At 43.2% G+C, this 13,847-nt stretch overlaps 2 protein-coding genes across 2 annotated transcripts; one reads left to right on the top strand and one right to left on the bottom strand.

Moving 5' to 3' along the window:
• The first annotated feature begins 1,801 nt into the window (after positions 1 to 1,801).
• On the top strand, positions 1,802 to 6,093 carry LOC104591873 (FKBP-like peptidyl-prolyl cis-trans isomerase family protein). The gene is made up of 11 exons (XM_010250950.3): positions 1,802 to 2,102; positions 2,344 to 2,422; positions 3,067 to 3,201; positions 3,807 to 3,892; positions 3,992 to 4,042; positions 4,186 to 4,266; positions 4,414 to 4,458; positions 4,844 to 4,899; positions 5,311 to 5,386; positions 5,473 to 5,618; positions 5,743 to 6,093. Exons 1-10 carry the CDS (start codon positions 2,031 to 2,033, stop codon positions 5,566 to 5,568), a joined length of 777 nt encoding a protein of 258 aa, XP_010249252.1. The 5' UTR covers positions 1,802 to 2,030; the 3' UTR covers positions 5,569 to 5,618; positions 5,743 to 6,093.
• Positions 6,094 to 6,246: 153 nt separating this feature from the next.
• On the bottom strand, positions 6,247 to 8,005 carry CCB1 (cofactor assembly of complex C). The gene is made up of 4 exons (XM_010250953.3): positions 7,565 to 8,005; positions 7,324 to 7,448; positions 6,770 to 6,922; positions 6,247 to 6,681 (listed from the first exon to the last, which is right to left on the bottom strand). Exons 1-4 carry the CDS (start codon positions 7,901 to 7,903, stop codon positions 6,495 to 6,497), a joined length of 804 nt encoding a protein of 267 aa, XP_010249255.1. The 5' UTR covers positions 7,904 to 8,005; the 3' UTR covers positions 6,247 to 6,494.
• Between the last annotated feature and the right edge of the window lie 5,842 nt (positions 8,006 to 13,847).

Here is a 13,847-nt window from a genome sequence, read left to right as displayed (position 1 = left end):
GCACAATGAGCTTCAATTGCAGCAAGAAGTTTGAATTGGATTAATAGTTTGTTGCTCAAAGATCATTTTGTTTCTTTGCTTCCAAATGAACCACATTACAATTACCCCCCGAGCAAAAGTTGGAAGATGTGAGTGCTGATCCCTTATTTTGTCAATATGTCTCCAATGTTGTAACTGATAATATAAAGTAATGTTTCTGAACATTCTCTATTCGGATACCCAAAGAGGCAAACTATATAGGCTGAATATCTGGACAGTGAAACAAGAGATGATGCAGAATCTCATCCGATTCCCTAATAGTTGGCAAGCAGCTTCAATATTAGTTGATCGTTTTTCCAGTTTTGAATTTTTCTGAAAGAGCTCTCTTACAACATCTCCATAAAAGCATCTTGACATAGGGAATTAAAGTTTTCATTTTCCATAGTTCTTTCTAGCTAAGGTCTGCACAAACATAGGAAGCCTAAGAAGATTTTGAAATATCTTGACACAACAATTTATAGCCAGAGTTGCAGTAGTACCCATCCATGGGGAGTAAGAGACCAGATCAGCTTGCCTTTAGTTAAAGGATCAACCTGAGGGATAACTATCTTTGTAATTTGTTGAATAATTTCATTCTCAGAAAAAATTTAAGAGTTGAATGTTCCATGTAGAGTGTTTCTCACTCGGCATTAGGCATTGTTATTAGAGACCACAATGGTGCTTTCATTCTGGGAAGACCTGCTCCCCTCCATTGTTTGTCCCCTATAGAAGCTAAAGCTTTGGCGATTTTGGAGGGTCTGAGATGTGCCATTGGGATGTCTATAGATTCTCTCATCATTGAAAGTGATGCAAAAAATATTATAGACATTCTCTCTTCAGGTGCAGACCCTCCTTGGAGATTACATTCTACCATTTTTGAGTGCAAACATCTTGCTTCATGCTTTCCTTCAACCATCTTTACTCATATATCTCGCTCTTGTAATCACTAGTCCATGGGCTAATTAATCATGCTTTTAGACACAAATGTGCTATGAGCTGGTCGACTCCTCAAGATTTCGTCAGGTTTATTGCTTTGGGTGAGATGTAACCTTTTTTGAGATTAATTTAGTTGCCTTTGGCTTAAAAAAATGGAAAAAGAATAAAAAATATAATAAAGTAGGTCCTTGATCCCCCCTAAACTTTTAGTTAAAACCATTATTTATATGATTACTAAGTGGGTCCTTGCCCCCAACCTTGAACTAAAATGTAAAATATCACTCTTTAACACTCCTACAACTCCTAAAATTAAAAAAAAGTTTATTTTTTCTTTAATAAAATTGTTGTAGATCCAAACCTGTTCAGGAAAATTTCTCCAAACCCTACCTCTTCTACTCCCTATCTCATTTTTTTTTGTTTAATTTGGCCTCCACCAAAAAAAACTCACTCAGCCACTGATTACAATTTCTATAGGTGAATTGAAAAAGGGATGGCTGAAAAATGAAAGATTAACCTCTTGAAGTTGTTTTTATGATTTGGATTTGTCAAAGTTTGGCACCAACAGGTAGTTAACAAATCAAACAGTCTAGTAGTTCAATCACTCAATGAGCAATTCATCATGTCATTGACTGAGTCAATTACTTGTTGATTCAAAACCCGTCCGAGTGACATGTTAATTGGTATGATTAGCCAGTTCATCTGTGGTATGTTGGTAATTGGTCTCTATTCTTTTGAAAAATGTCATTGACCTTCCTTCATACATGGAGAATGTAAAATATTAAAAGTGCTCTCTCCCTTGTCCCTAGTGTTAGGGAATTAGGGATAACTCGTAAGTCGTAACTATGGCAGTTTTCCTTTGGCTGTCACCATTCAGTTCCTTGCTTGCCGCTTTGAAGGTGAGGGTAAAATAGCCATTCAAAATGTTAACAAACACGTTGCCTCCGTAACATCCGTTTGTTTTGTTGGGCAAGAGATTGAGGGTATAATAGTCACTCAACTACACCTCAAAGATGAGGCCGTTATCTTCCCGCGAAACAGTGGAAACCCATCTCTCTCTCTCTCTCTCTCAACCATAGATGGCATCAGTTGCAGCTATTGGGTCTCTTCCGAATTCATCGATTTTCTGTATTGGAAAATCGTCGCCGAAGGTACGCCTTAGTGCTCTACGTTTGGCATTCTGAGATAATTATTTTAGGGTTTATGTTCTCCAATTCAGCTCACTATTCTATCTGATTACCTTTCCTCCCAAATCATCGAATGTTCGCCCTTTGATTGGATAAGACGTGCACATCAATAAAAAAATTGATTTCGTTGTTTCTCTATTGATGAATGATCTCACATATTTCTTTCGCTGATGGGGTTCAATTTATTTTAAATTTGATATCTCAGAAATGGAGAAGATGGATAATGCGCGAGTCTTCTTGGAAGCCAGAGAGAAATTGCACTTTAACTATTTTGAGCGTAAATAGTGAGTAGAAGATCTTATTTTTCTCACTAATTTACTGTTCAAACTTCACTATTACTTGGAAAAAAGAAGAGAAAGAGAAGACACATGCGTTTTGATCTGGCCTTGCTCGAGTTTTTAGGACAACACTCTTCAAACGATCAATTCAAAGTTTGAATTATTTTCAAACTCAGATAGTCCTTCAGACCACGTTGATGATTCATCATTGAAAAAATGGAGCTTGGAGACTGTACCGCAGCGCATGTTCAAAACCAAGTCTAATCCACTTCATTTGTTTTCAAATTCATATAGTCCTTTAAACCACATTGATTCACCAGCGTATGTTAGAAACCAAGTTTATCCACTTCATTTTTTTTTTTTTTTTTTTTTGACTTTGTTAGTTTGCTTTTCTTTTCTTTTTTTTTTTGTGCAAAAAGAGTTTCTTTTATAGAAATTTATCGAGCTTGGATATTTCAAGACCATGCCTTTATTTCTTGTCGAGAAAATAAAAAATCTGAGTCTTTAATCCTTACTTTTTTTTTTAATTTATTTAATCCTTACCAAGGATGAGATGCTTAACATGTATTAATGTGCACTTATGGGTATCCACAAAGATGAACTACTGCACAAGATTTATTTTTCTGCTCGACCTTGTGCTATTTTTGTAGATGAAACTGGGTCCATGGGCGCTACGGAGACTTTTGACCGTAGGGAAATGCTTCTCTCAGCTATTGGACTTATAGCAGGCATCAACTCGCAGAGTACAAATAATGGTTTAGCCGTAGCATCTGAATTTGCTGACAGTAAGTTGCAGTATCCTTTCGTTGTATGGTGAAAGTTTTCTCCTTCAAGATCATTGAAATTCATATTTCCTTCTGCATCCCATCCGCATTTATGTTTTTGAAGTGTTTAAGCTCTAATAATTGGAGAAATGAGGTTGTATTTTATAAATATATCCCTGTTAATATGCAATGCAAACTCTGCTCATTCAATCTAGAACATTCAGTTGATGGGGGTGCCTTTTGAATTAAACATGGTCTAACTCCATTGAGATATACCATCTGTTTGGCCAATCAGTTAATTTTCTAAAATCAAATTGATGGCCTCCACTCAAAGAACTGATTGGCTGAATATTGGTCTTCTTCAAATGGAAAAGTTGGCAATTGGTTGGATCTCTGGACTGGACTGGTGAACATGTATGTCAAATCACAATATAAGGTGGGAGTCTGAGTGTACTGTAAGAGTTCTAGGATTATTACCTTACCCTTCATGGTTTGTACCCATATCCTTAACCATGAACACTTGAACAGTCCAACATACATGGTTCCTTGATTCCAGACAATTGTCAGCATTGCAATGTTAGAGGTTTAGTAAGGACTTACCATTGGCACTACATTTGGATGCACAGTGCCAGCACTTCGAGGGAAGGATTATGGGAAGACAAAAATGAGGTATCCAGACTATACAGAAACAGAGTCAGGTCTTCAGTACAAGGTAATATACTAGAAAGCACAAGAAAATGTCCATATATTTGCATTTAGAAAAAAATACATTCTAGAGAATGGAATTTGATTCAGAACCTGAAGGATATAGGACTTGCGAGTAGGAAGTGGCTCCACACCAAAGATGGGGGAAACAGTTGTGGTAATTCAACAATTCTTTGATGTCACTCTGTATCTTTAAATTTTTTTTTCTGTTCTCTCTCTCTCTCTCTCTCTCTCCTTTGGTGATCTACAAACAAGTTGGAAAAATTCTAAACTTCGTTCTGAATTGTAAATGCTTCTAAGGTTGATTGGGATGGTTATACCATAGGGTACTATGGCCGCATCTTTGAAGCTCGCAACAAAACAAAGGGTGGTTCCTTTGAGGTAGTTGCTTGTGTCCTTCTATTAGGTCCTTATATGTTTTACTTCATTAAAGTTTCAATAGATGAGATGCACAAACCTTGGTGTGTATCCTATGCTTAAATCTTATAATTTTGAACAAGATATGTAACGTTGCCTCTTACTATGTAGGGTGATGACAAGGACTTCTTCAAATTTAAACTTGGAACCCAACAGGTGAGAAATTTGTTTTTTACTTTCAACTGTTTACCATATGCAGTTGCTGCAGTCTAATGAACAGAAAAAGAGCTTTGTCTCTTCAGGTTTCCATTTTTTGAGTTCTTTAAATTTCTTTTCATCCAATTCTTCATTGATCACCTAATGATTGGCAATATCTCTATATCATTTATTCTGAAAGTTCATATTTTTGCATGTTTTTACTATTATTAAGCCCTGAAACTAGTTGTGCATGCATGCACATCAATAGTGCATCCATGTATATTAATCTTAATTTACTTTGCCGTATTTGTTATGACTTATGAATGATGCTCAATACTTTCCTTCACATTTGATTGGATGATAGCACTTAGACCCTAATGGTTCCACCTGATTGACTGTTCAGGTAATACCAGCTTTTGAGGAAGCTGTTTCAGGCATGGCTCTTGGTGGCATTAGAAGGTGATCGATCCTGCCTTTTCAAATAATTAGCTTATTTTGAGAATTACAACTTCAGATAATCAAGGAGCTTCATCTGATCCATGATATGAACATGGCATGGCCGTTAATGTGGATTAATATAAACAAAACAACATGACAAAGTAGAGAACTCATTCTTAATTGAATTGATTTGAATCGTAATGAATTGCAGGAATCATATAACTTGTAAGATTTATGAATCAAATTGTAGGATTTAAGATTTTTGTAGAAAAGGATTCAAACACAAGATTCGAATTGAAACCCTTGGGATTCATGATTCAAATCATAAATTGTATCATAAATCGTAAGATTTTAACAACATTGCCTATAATGTCCATCAGGACTTGGATGTCCATGACTGTGCATTTCACATTTTATTTGACAGTGATGCAGGATAATAGTGCCCCCAGAACTGGGATATCCAGAGAATGACTTCAACAAAAGGGGCCCAAGACCAACGACATTTTCGGTACCAGTTACTTTTATCATTTTAGTGATATTTATATTTCTGTTATACCTGAAAACAACTGTCCCCACCACAATGTGTTTTACCAGGGTCAAAGAGCTTTAGATTTTGTGCTTAAGAATCAAGGACTTATAGACAAGACTCTGTTGTTCGACATTGAACTCCTTAAAATCATACCAAATTGATGACTGCCAAGTCATCTTGCACTCGTGTAGATTGTTGTGTAAACATTGAGGTTGGTTCGTTTCCTGTGACATATATATATTCTTTTGAAAATGATTCCTTTCATTGCTTGGTTGTCCAACTTGTCATTTGTCAACATAGTCTTGAAACCTAATAAATACTGTCATTCTATGCAGAGATATTGCATCATGAGCTGCCTAGAGAACGTAGTAGGCTCCATGTAATTTAAGAAGGTGCATCCACGGCTATTTTCACCAGTGTTTAATTCAAGTATGTAGGAGAGTGATCTTCTTACAAGAGCATAGTTCTGTAAGCTCCAGTTTCCTGGCAACCAACACATTTGGCAGATAGTCAATGCCCCTTGGCCTTTTTGTATATTTTTATTCCTCATTTTGGCTTCAAACCTGTTTGCGAAGAAATCTGTATAAGAACTTCCATATGCACTGGAAATGGATTATTTTTGAGGATAAACTTATGGATTAATGGAATACAAGCAACCAAAAAACAACTCACTGAGATTGATTAGTTACAGAGTTCCTTCTGGATTGCACCTACAAGTTCACTTAAACCCCTTGAATTGCAAACAGGTTTTTGAAAATTGAAATCAAGTGGTTCTACTCTTAATTCACTTTTGGATGTGAAGAGGGAACCCTTGGAGTCAAGGCAACTGCAAATGCTGATAAATGTTTAAAAGTTAAATACTTTTTGATATAAGTCCAAGTTAAGGGCACATGTATGTAATAAGCCGTAACAACATATCTCAAAATTTGCCAAGGCATTTCTGGATGAAAGAGAAAACAGATACTGAACAAATAGAATAACAGGGTTTTCCTTCCATTTTCTTTCTTCTTTCGGCAGCTGACGAGTCAAGTGCATGATGGGAGAGTCCAACCAAGATTAATTGAACCTCTATAATCTTTCTTTATCATTATCTTTCGAAAATGCCTTTCACATATACCATGCCTTTCTCGTTCAGTTGAAGCTCCTTCCTCATTTGCTCTATTTGTTGATCATCTCCTTGGACGATGATTTCTGAGAGTGTCCCATCATCTGCTACTATCATCTTAACCTTTATCTGCTCCTTTCTTGATGCACGCGTCCAGTAGTAGACCCCTCTGCATCGTATAACGGATGTAAAGATCTCTTCATCAAACATGCAGCAATAATTCTCACTTCTCAGGGTATCATAGTTGTTTCACTTACGCTAATGGGCTTAAGATGGTGAGCCAATACCAGTTATCCCCTACATCGGGAACTGTTATAGTAAGAACGAGGGCGACGCTTGCCAAGCTGATACAAGTGCAGAAAGTCAGCAATGCTGCTTGTCCTCTGCTTGGAACCATCATGCCTTCAAACCTTAATTAAGACAAACACCCCGATCAAATATTAACAAGTTTGTGATTACAATTGATGAAATTCAATTCAATGAAAGAAATTGAAGTTGTGCGCAGTGATGATCTCTTAATGGCAGAGACCGATTACGATACAAGTCTACTCTTAGACTAATAGACAGCTGGCCACTACTCAAAGCTAGAAGAATTTGTTAGAATCTTGGCAAGTTGTTTGAACCACTTCATAGTTGTAACTATTAGTCTAAGATATACTCTAACGTGTATTGCCATTGAGTAACCACCAAAATTCTAATTATAATTACACCTAAAAATCAAAATGGATGAGGATTAGAATCCTATTAACTGCTTGCAGTGCTAAGAGTAAGAGATAAACAAAAGATGGTGACTGTTGGATTTCGTGCTTACGTTATGGTTTCTCCTCTATCGGAGACGGTGAAATTGTTGCGGGTGAAGAAAGATAGAATTTCTCCTGCAACTTGATTTGGTACTTTCTTATCTTCTCCTTCGCCTACAAATGCCTTCTGCACAACCTGGAATTACTCGCACAAAGGAAAAAAAAAAAAAAAAGATAATAATAATGAGAAGGCATTCAGAATTCTAATTTGGAAAATCACTTCATCTGCCGAAATCAGAAAAAAAAAAATACCTTGGATTTTACAGAGCGTTTGATGAGAGACCATAAGCCTGGAACAGAAATGACGAAGAGACCCAGGGAAGTGTAATAGCTGGCCAAGGAATAGCCCACGCTCTCTGCTAGCGAGAAGAGAGAGAGGTTGTGGACATGATGATGGAACAGGGCAGCAGAAGAGGAGGTGAGACCGAGAAGATCGTGGAGGGAGGCAGAGGAGACGAGCCTCTTGGCTCTGGGGGCTGGTGGAGCCCGTCCGAGTGATGGCTGGTTGTGAGATAACTTTCTGGTATAGAATTTGCAAGGCAGAAAAGGAGAAGAGAGATGATGAGATGAGAGGAGCTTATTTGCTGCCATCAGTTACCGTTCAGTGGGCGAGCAACTCAAGGGAGGGAGATTACAGATTTGTCACTCAGACAATTTATCGAGTCTCTCTCTCTCTCTCTCGCTCTCTCTTTATATTGTTCTTCACTTTATCCATCTCATTATTTCTGGCCTTTGATTTACAATTTATTACGAAATCTTGTCCATTTGTTTTTATCGACAAGATAATTCCACGTCGGCGTCTTGCTCAGGAGTTAGAACTTGAAACACACTGTTCCTGGACCTCTGAGTATATAGTTGACCCATCTCCGTCGTTCAGCCATTTGAGCGAGCAACAGTAAATTCGGAAACTCAGGCAGGGAGGCAGCGGCGGATTAATCGACATAGATGCGCATTTCTGTACTGCTTCGGATCGAGATGGACTGCTGCATGCATGCGTGTGATTGGAAGCTTTTCATCTGGGCTCTCAACTTTCGCCAATTCAAAGATGGCCTTAATTTAATAACTGAGACCTTTAATTCAATGTTTCCGTCTACTCTCAAAAGCTGCGGGCCTGCGGCAGGGACGTTTGGCTAAATGTAGGGATATTATCAAAAGAGAAAATTCTCCATTAATACGCTGTACGGGCATAGTGCCATTTTAGATTGTGTTTTGAAGTTTGGGTGTTTTTTCTACCGATTAAAAAAATGCTTATATTTGCTAAATCCATTTTTCACAAATAAACATCTTCATATCTTTGATAGTGTTTCTGGCACGTAGGTAGTAAGTAATGCTAATGCTGTTTGGTAATGTGATTTCCATCGTTCTTTTTCATGTACGTGCACACATTACACCATTTTTCCATTGACTACTAGGATACACGTAAGTGCCACATCATATAGCCGTTGGGGGCAACGGTTCGCTGATAGATGCAATTTATGATGCATGCCTGTTTCATTTTTTTTTTTTTCAAAAATTGCCTGAACCAAACAGTCATGTAGGCAGTGAAAAGTGGAATCACCTATATGGATCCGATGTGGCACCATTTTTCAGAAAAACATCCACGATACCAAACATTCTCTTAGTCTTCCAATTTTAAAATGCAATAATTTAGTACCTGATGGTGCGCAATCCGGCCGATCCTGGCTGTCAACGACCTTGCCTCTGATTGGAGCAACAGGGGGGCCTGAAACGAAGAAAGTGGGGAATCTCCGGGGAGGAACCCGGCGAGATCACTCCGAAGCTCAAGTTAGTATTCTCTCAAAGGCAAGATAAAACCAGATGGCGCAAAGTTCATGTACCTTCCTCGGGGGGTAGAGAGCCTTTTTATAACCACCTCGCGCACTCACTCCAAGGCCTCTGTCAGGTCGGGTATGATTACTTCTGTGTTTCTACCAGTTTGGGTGTCATCACCTCTGCTGGGACAGAACCGCCATTGCTCCTTGTCGGAGCCGTCTCTGTAACTGGAGATGGTGGTGGCAGGTGGCCGTTGGAATGCGGCTGTCAAGTGTCAAATCCCAAGTCAGTCAGGTGCGCCGCCCCTGGATACGGACTCCTTCGGTGTTAGGTACGGTTTGTTCAGTTCGGTGTCCCGGGGGCGAAGTGCTGGAGTGGTGTGCGAGGTGAAGTCTTGAGTTCGGACAGTGGTGTGGCCTGGCCTGCCATGGGGCAGGCTAGTTCGGGTTGTTGCCCTTTGTGTTCGTAAGGCTCGGGGCCTAAGGGAGAGCTCGGGCTCCTTGCGGGGAGTTTGGACCACTGGTTCCTCCTCTCGGAGCTCGCGCCTTGGCGAGCTGTTGTGCCGAACTGTTGCCTTTGCCATGTGTTGAGTGGTTACGAGGTCGGGCCAAATCTTCCTTCATCAATTGCCCCCCACTCCTCGTGCTAAGGGTCTTGCCCTGGCGCAGGGAGTTCGCGAGGTGGCGGGTGGATTTGTCCCGTACTTCGGTTTGACTGATAGCGCGAGGTGCATCGTCAGGATTATTTGGGCTTCTCGAGCGCCCAAAAGACGGGAAATGCACTGATCTGCCTACAAATGCTGACAGACGTGACAGCGCGTGCCTTATTTCAAAATTCAAAAAGCGTGCCGCTGGGAGACGTGACAGCGCGCGCTTTATTTCAAAATTCAAAAAAGCGCACCGCTGGGAGATGCGACAGCGGGCGTCTTTTCAAATTTGAAAACGTGCTGCTGCCGCCGTTAATGTGAGGAGACGTGCGGTCAGTTTCGAGAGACGTGTGGCCAGTCACGTCTTGGTCTCAGGAGATGTGCGGTCAGTGTGACTGCGGGCCGTCGGATTGGATTTGATCTGAGCCGTTGATTCTTGGTTACTGTGGGTATAAATAGTGGGGGGACCCCAGTTGCTTGTCACTTCTGCGCTTTGCTTCTTGAGCTCGCGTCCAAGCCTTTAGTTCGCCATCAAGGTCATCTGCTCGTGTTCCAGTTCCTGTAGTCCGTTCAAGCATTTTTCCGGGTGAGTACTTTCCTGGGATCCATCTTCTCTCCCCGATGTCTAGCTCGGATAGCTCAAACGGTTCTTCAAGGGGGTCTGGTGCAGGTTCTACGAACCGAGTTGCATCCCCTGATGGTCCTAGCGAACCGGAGGTAGAGCTCGAGGAAGAGTTCGAACCCGTAGGCCGAGCCACCTCGGGTAGCTTGGCGTCCACCTCTCGTCGAGGTCGAACGTTAGACAAGTTCGGTCCCTCGACCATGACGCCTGAGGGGCTCCAATCCCTTATTACCTGTTACAACTTGCCTGGGGAGTACGCCTACTTCATACCTTCGGGTAGCTTTCCTTGGGAACACGGTCCTGAAGAGATCGTGATATTCCGGGAGTAGCTCACTGCGGGGCTGCGACTGCCTTTCCATCCCCTCCTTGTCGAGGTCATGAACCACTTTGGCGTTACTGTCGGCCAGCTTCACCCGAACTCCATTCGTAACTTGGTGGGGACAATCTCCCTATTTTGCGAACAGGGCTTCCCTTTAGACTTGGAGATCTTCTCTTCCATCTTAATGCTTAAGAAGCAAGCGGGTCCCCTTCCCGGGCATAGGCGGGCGTATTACCTGTCTCCCCGCCCAGGTTTTAAGCTTTTACACGAACTTCCCAACAAGGTCCCGACGTGGAAGCGGGATTATTTCGGGGTGCGAAGTGTATTGGGGTGGCCGTTTCAAACCGGGTGGGAAATGGCCACCCCTGACTCCGGTGTTACGCTTGATAAAGAGACGGCGAAGGGCCTTCGGCAATGGGCACGGCTTGGGATAAAATGCCATCTTTATCTGTCGGAGGCCAAGCTCATTGAGGCCGGTTTGAGTTCGGGTAGGTTCCTTACTCAGGTTTGTCTTGTTTTGCTTTGTTCTTTCGCCTTTTCCTGATGCCGAACTCATTTTGCAGGTGTTATGGACTTAGAGAGGACTCGCGGCGGGCAGTTGTTTCACGGCATGAAGAGGAGGAAGTGGGTTGCAAAACGAACTTGCGCCGAGGTGCCCACAGACGCAGAGCCCGAAGTACCGGACTATCCATCTGTGGATCCGCCTAGGGAACCCAAGATGGCCCCTCCAGTCCATGATGCGGCAGGGGCTCCTTATGCCGAAGCTACTTATACGGGGGCTCCTGCTTACTCTGAATCTGCTTACACGCGAGCTGGGCCCTCAGGCTCGGGGGCCCAAGGCGAGTTCAGGAGCGTGTTATCACCGAACTACGCTCTGCAGAAGAGTAGGGAGGCTATCTATCCTGAGGAGGTCACGACATGGTCCGAGCTTCCATTGAACCAGGTAGCTTGTCGTGCTGCCACTCATGCCATGGTGGTAAGTCAGATTTCTTGTCCGGCTCTTTGCTTTTATCCTTCCGTCGTTCCTTCGATCATTTTGTTCTTCCCCTTTTGGTAGGTGAATTCTTCAATCCATGCCTTGGCGGCCCAGGTGGAAAGGAGCTCGAGGCAGGCGCGAGCTGCCGAAGAGGCATTCTGTGCTGCCAAGGCGGCTTCCCGAGCTGCCGAGGCGGCTACTCGTGCGCACAGGTCAGCAGGCGAGGTCTCAGAGGGATGCTGAGGCCATGGGAGTTGTGGTAAAGCATATGGCGGACCTGAGGCTGGACTTGCAGCATCAGGTTGAATACCTTCAGGAGGATATCAGGGAGAGGACGCAGATTTTTTCCCAAGGCATTGAGGACGCCAAGAAGAAGGCTTTTGACGAGTACATTGCTTCGCCGCGCTTTGATGACCTGATGGTGGACTCGTACAGAAAGGGCTTTAAACTAAGCCGGTGGATGATCCGGAATACATACCCCGAGCTTGATATTAGTGTGATATCCACCTCGCGCATTACTCAGGAGATGGCCGACGCCGCTGATGGTGAGCTGGATTCCGAGGGCGAGGCAGGACCTTCGGGTGTTGTCGAAGTGCCTTCTGATGAAGAATAACCACCTCCGGGCCTATGAGCTCGATATGTATTTTTTTTTGTTCGAAATGTACACTCCCTTATTTTGGAATGGAATCTCTTTTGGTTAAGTGTTGGTTGTTTTCTTTCTCCCGAATTGACCGTATTTTCCGAACTGACTATATGCCTGATCTGTTCCTTATTAGTTTGTTGTCACCACTTCGTTAGCTCGACATCCTAGCCCTTGGGCTCTGATAGCGATTTTGTCTACTTCGCTTGGTGGTTATAGGTAGTATCGCCTTAAGTTGACGATGTTCCACACTCGGGGTACTTGTTTGCCCTCTAAGGTTTCGAGCTCGTATGCCCCCCCGAGCGCTCTCTTTACTCTGTATGGCCCTTCCCAATTTGGTCCAAGTTTGCCCACGCCGGGTTCGGGTACCATGATCTTACGGAGAACCAGGTCGCCGACGCAGAAGCTCCGCTTCTTTACTTTGGCATTGTAGTACCGAGCTACTTTTTGTTGGTAGGCTGCTGTCCGGATGTGCGCGAGGTCTCTTACCTCATCCAGTAGGTCGAGGTTGGTACGTAACTCGTCTCCGTTTGTCTGATCGTCATATGATTCTAGTTGTAGTGTGGGTATTTCGATCTCCGCCGGGATTACCGCTTCAGTGCCATAGGTGAGGTTAAAGGGGGTCTCCCTCGTGGCGGTTTTTTTCGTAGTTCGGTGAGCCCATAGAACACTTGGTAGCTCGTCCGTCCACAGCCCTTTAGCTCAGTCTAGTCGTGCTTTCAGTCCGCGGAGGATGGCTCTGTTCATTACTTCTGTCTGACCGTTTGCTTGTGGGTGTGCGACCGATGTGAAGTTCTGACGAATTCCCATACCTTGGCACCATTCTTGGAACTTGATATCCTCGAACTACTTGCCGTTGTCAGAGATCAGTACTCGAGGTAGACCGAAGCGACATACTATGTTCTTCCAAAAGAAGTTCTATATGTTTCGGGCTGTAACTGTTGCTAGAGGTTTAACTTCTATCCACTTTGTAAAGTAATCTACCGCCACCACTAAAAATTTCCTCCCACCTGTTGCTGGCGAGAATGGTCCCAGGAGGTCGATGCCCCATTGCGCAAAGGGCCATGGACTGGTGAGGTACTTGAGGTAGGTAGCAGGCTGATGGTGGATGTTGGCATGCTTCTAACACTTGTCGCATTTTCTGATGAGCTCGATGGCATCTGCCTTCATCGTTGGCCAGTAGTATCCTTGTCGAAGTGCCTTTTGAGCGAGGGCTTTGCCTCCCAAGTGTCCGCCGCACAGGCCTTCATAAGTGTCGCGGAGCATGAGCTCGGCTTCGGTAGGTCGCAAGTAGCGCAGGTAGGGCAGCGTGTAGGACCGTTGGTACAGCCATTCGTCTATTATGACGTATACCCTCTTGGTTGCATTGCGGTCCGCAGGGAGGGTTCCATCTAGCAAGAAGCTCGCGAGTGGGTCGATCCAGCTCGACTCTGCTTCAAGGACGGGAGTGACCTCCTCTGCCCCACTGAGAATGCTAGGCCGAGGTAAGTCCTCTATGTACACGGTTCTCATGGTGTTGTGACTCGTGCTGGCTAACCGGGACAGGGAGTTCAGTGTTC

This window comes from Nelumbo nucifera, chromosome 4, assembly GCF_055504915.1.
Source record: "Nelumbo nucifera cultivar China Antique chromosome 4, China Antique-T2T, whole genome shotgun sequence".
Lineage (NCBI taxonomy): Eukaryota > Viridiplantae > Streptophyta > Magnoliopsida > Proteales > Nelumbonaceae > Nelumbo > Nelumbo nucifera.
Note: the sequence above shows the minus strand (reverse complement) of the source record. Positions and strands in the feature narration are given on the sequence as shown.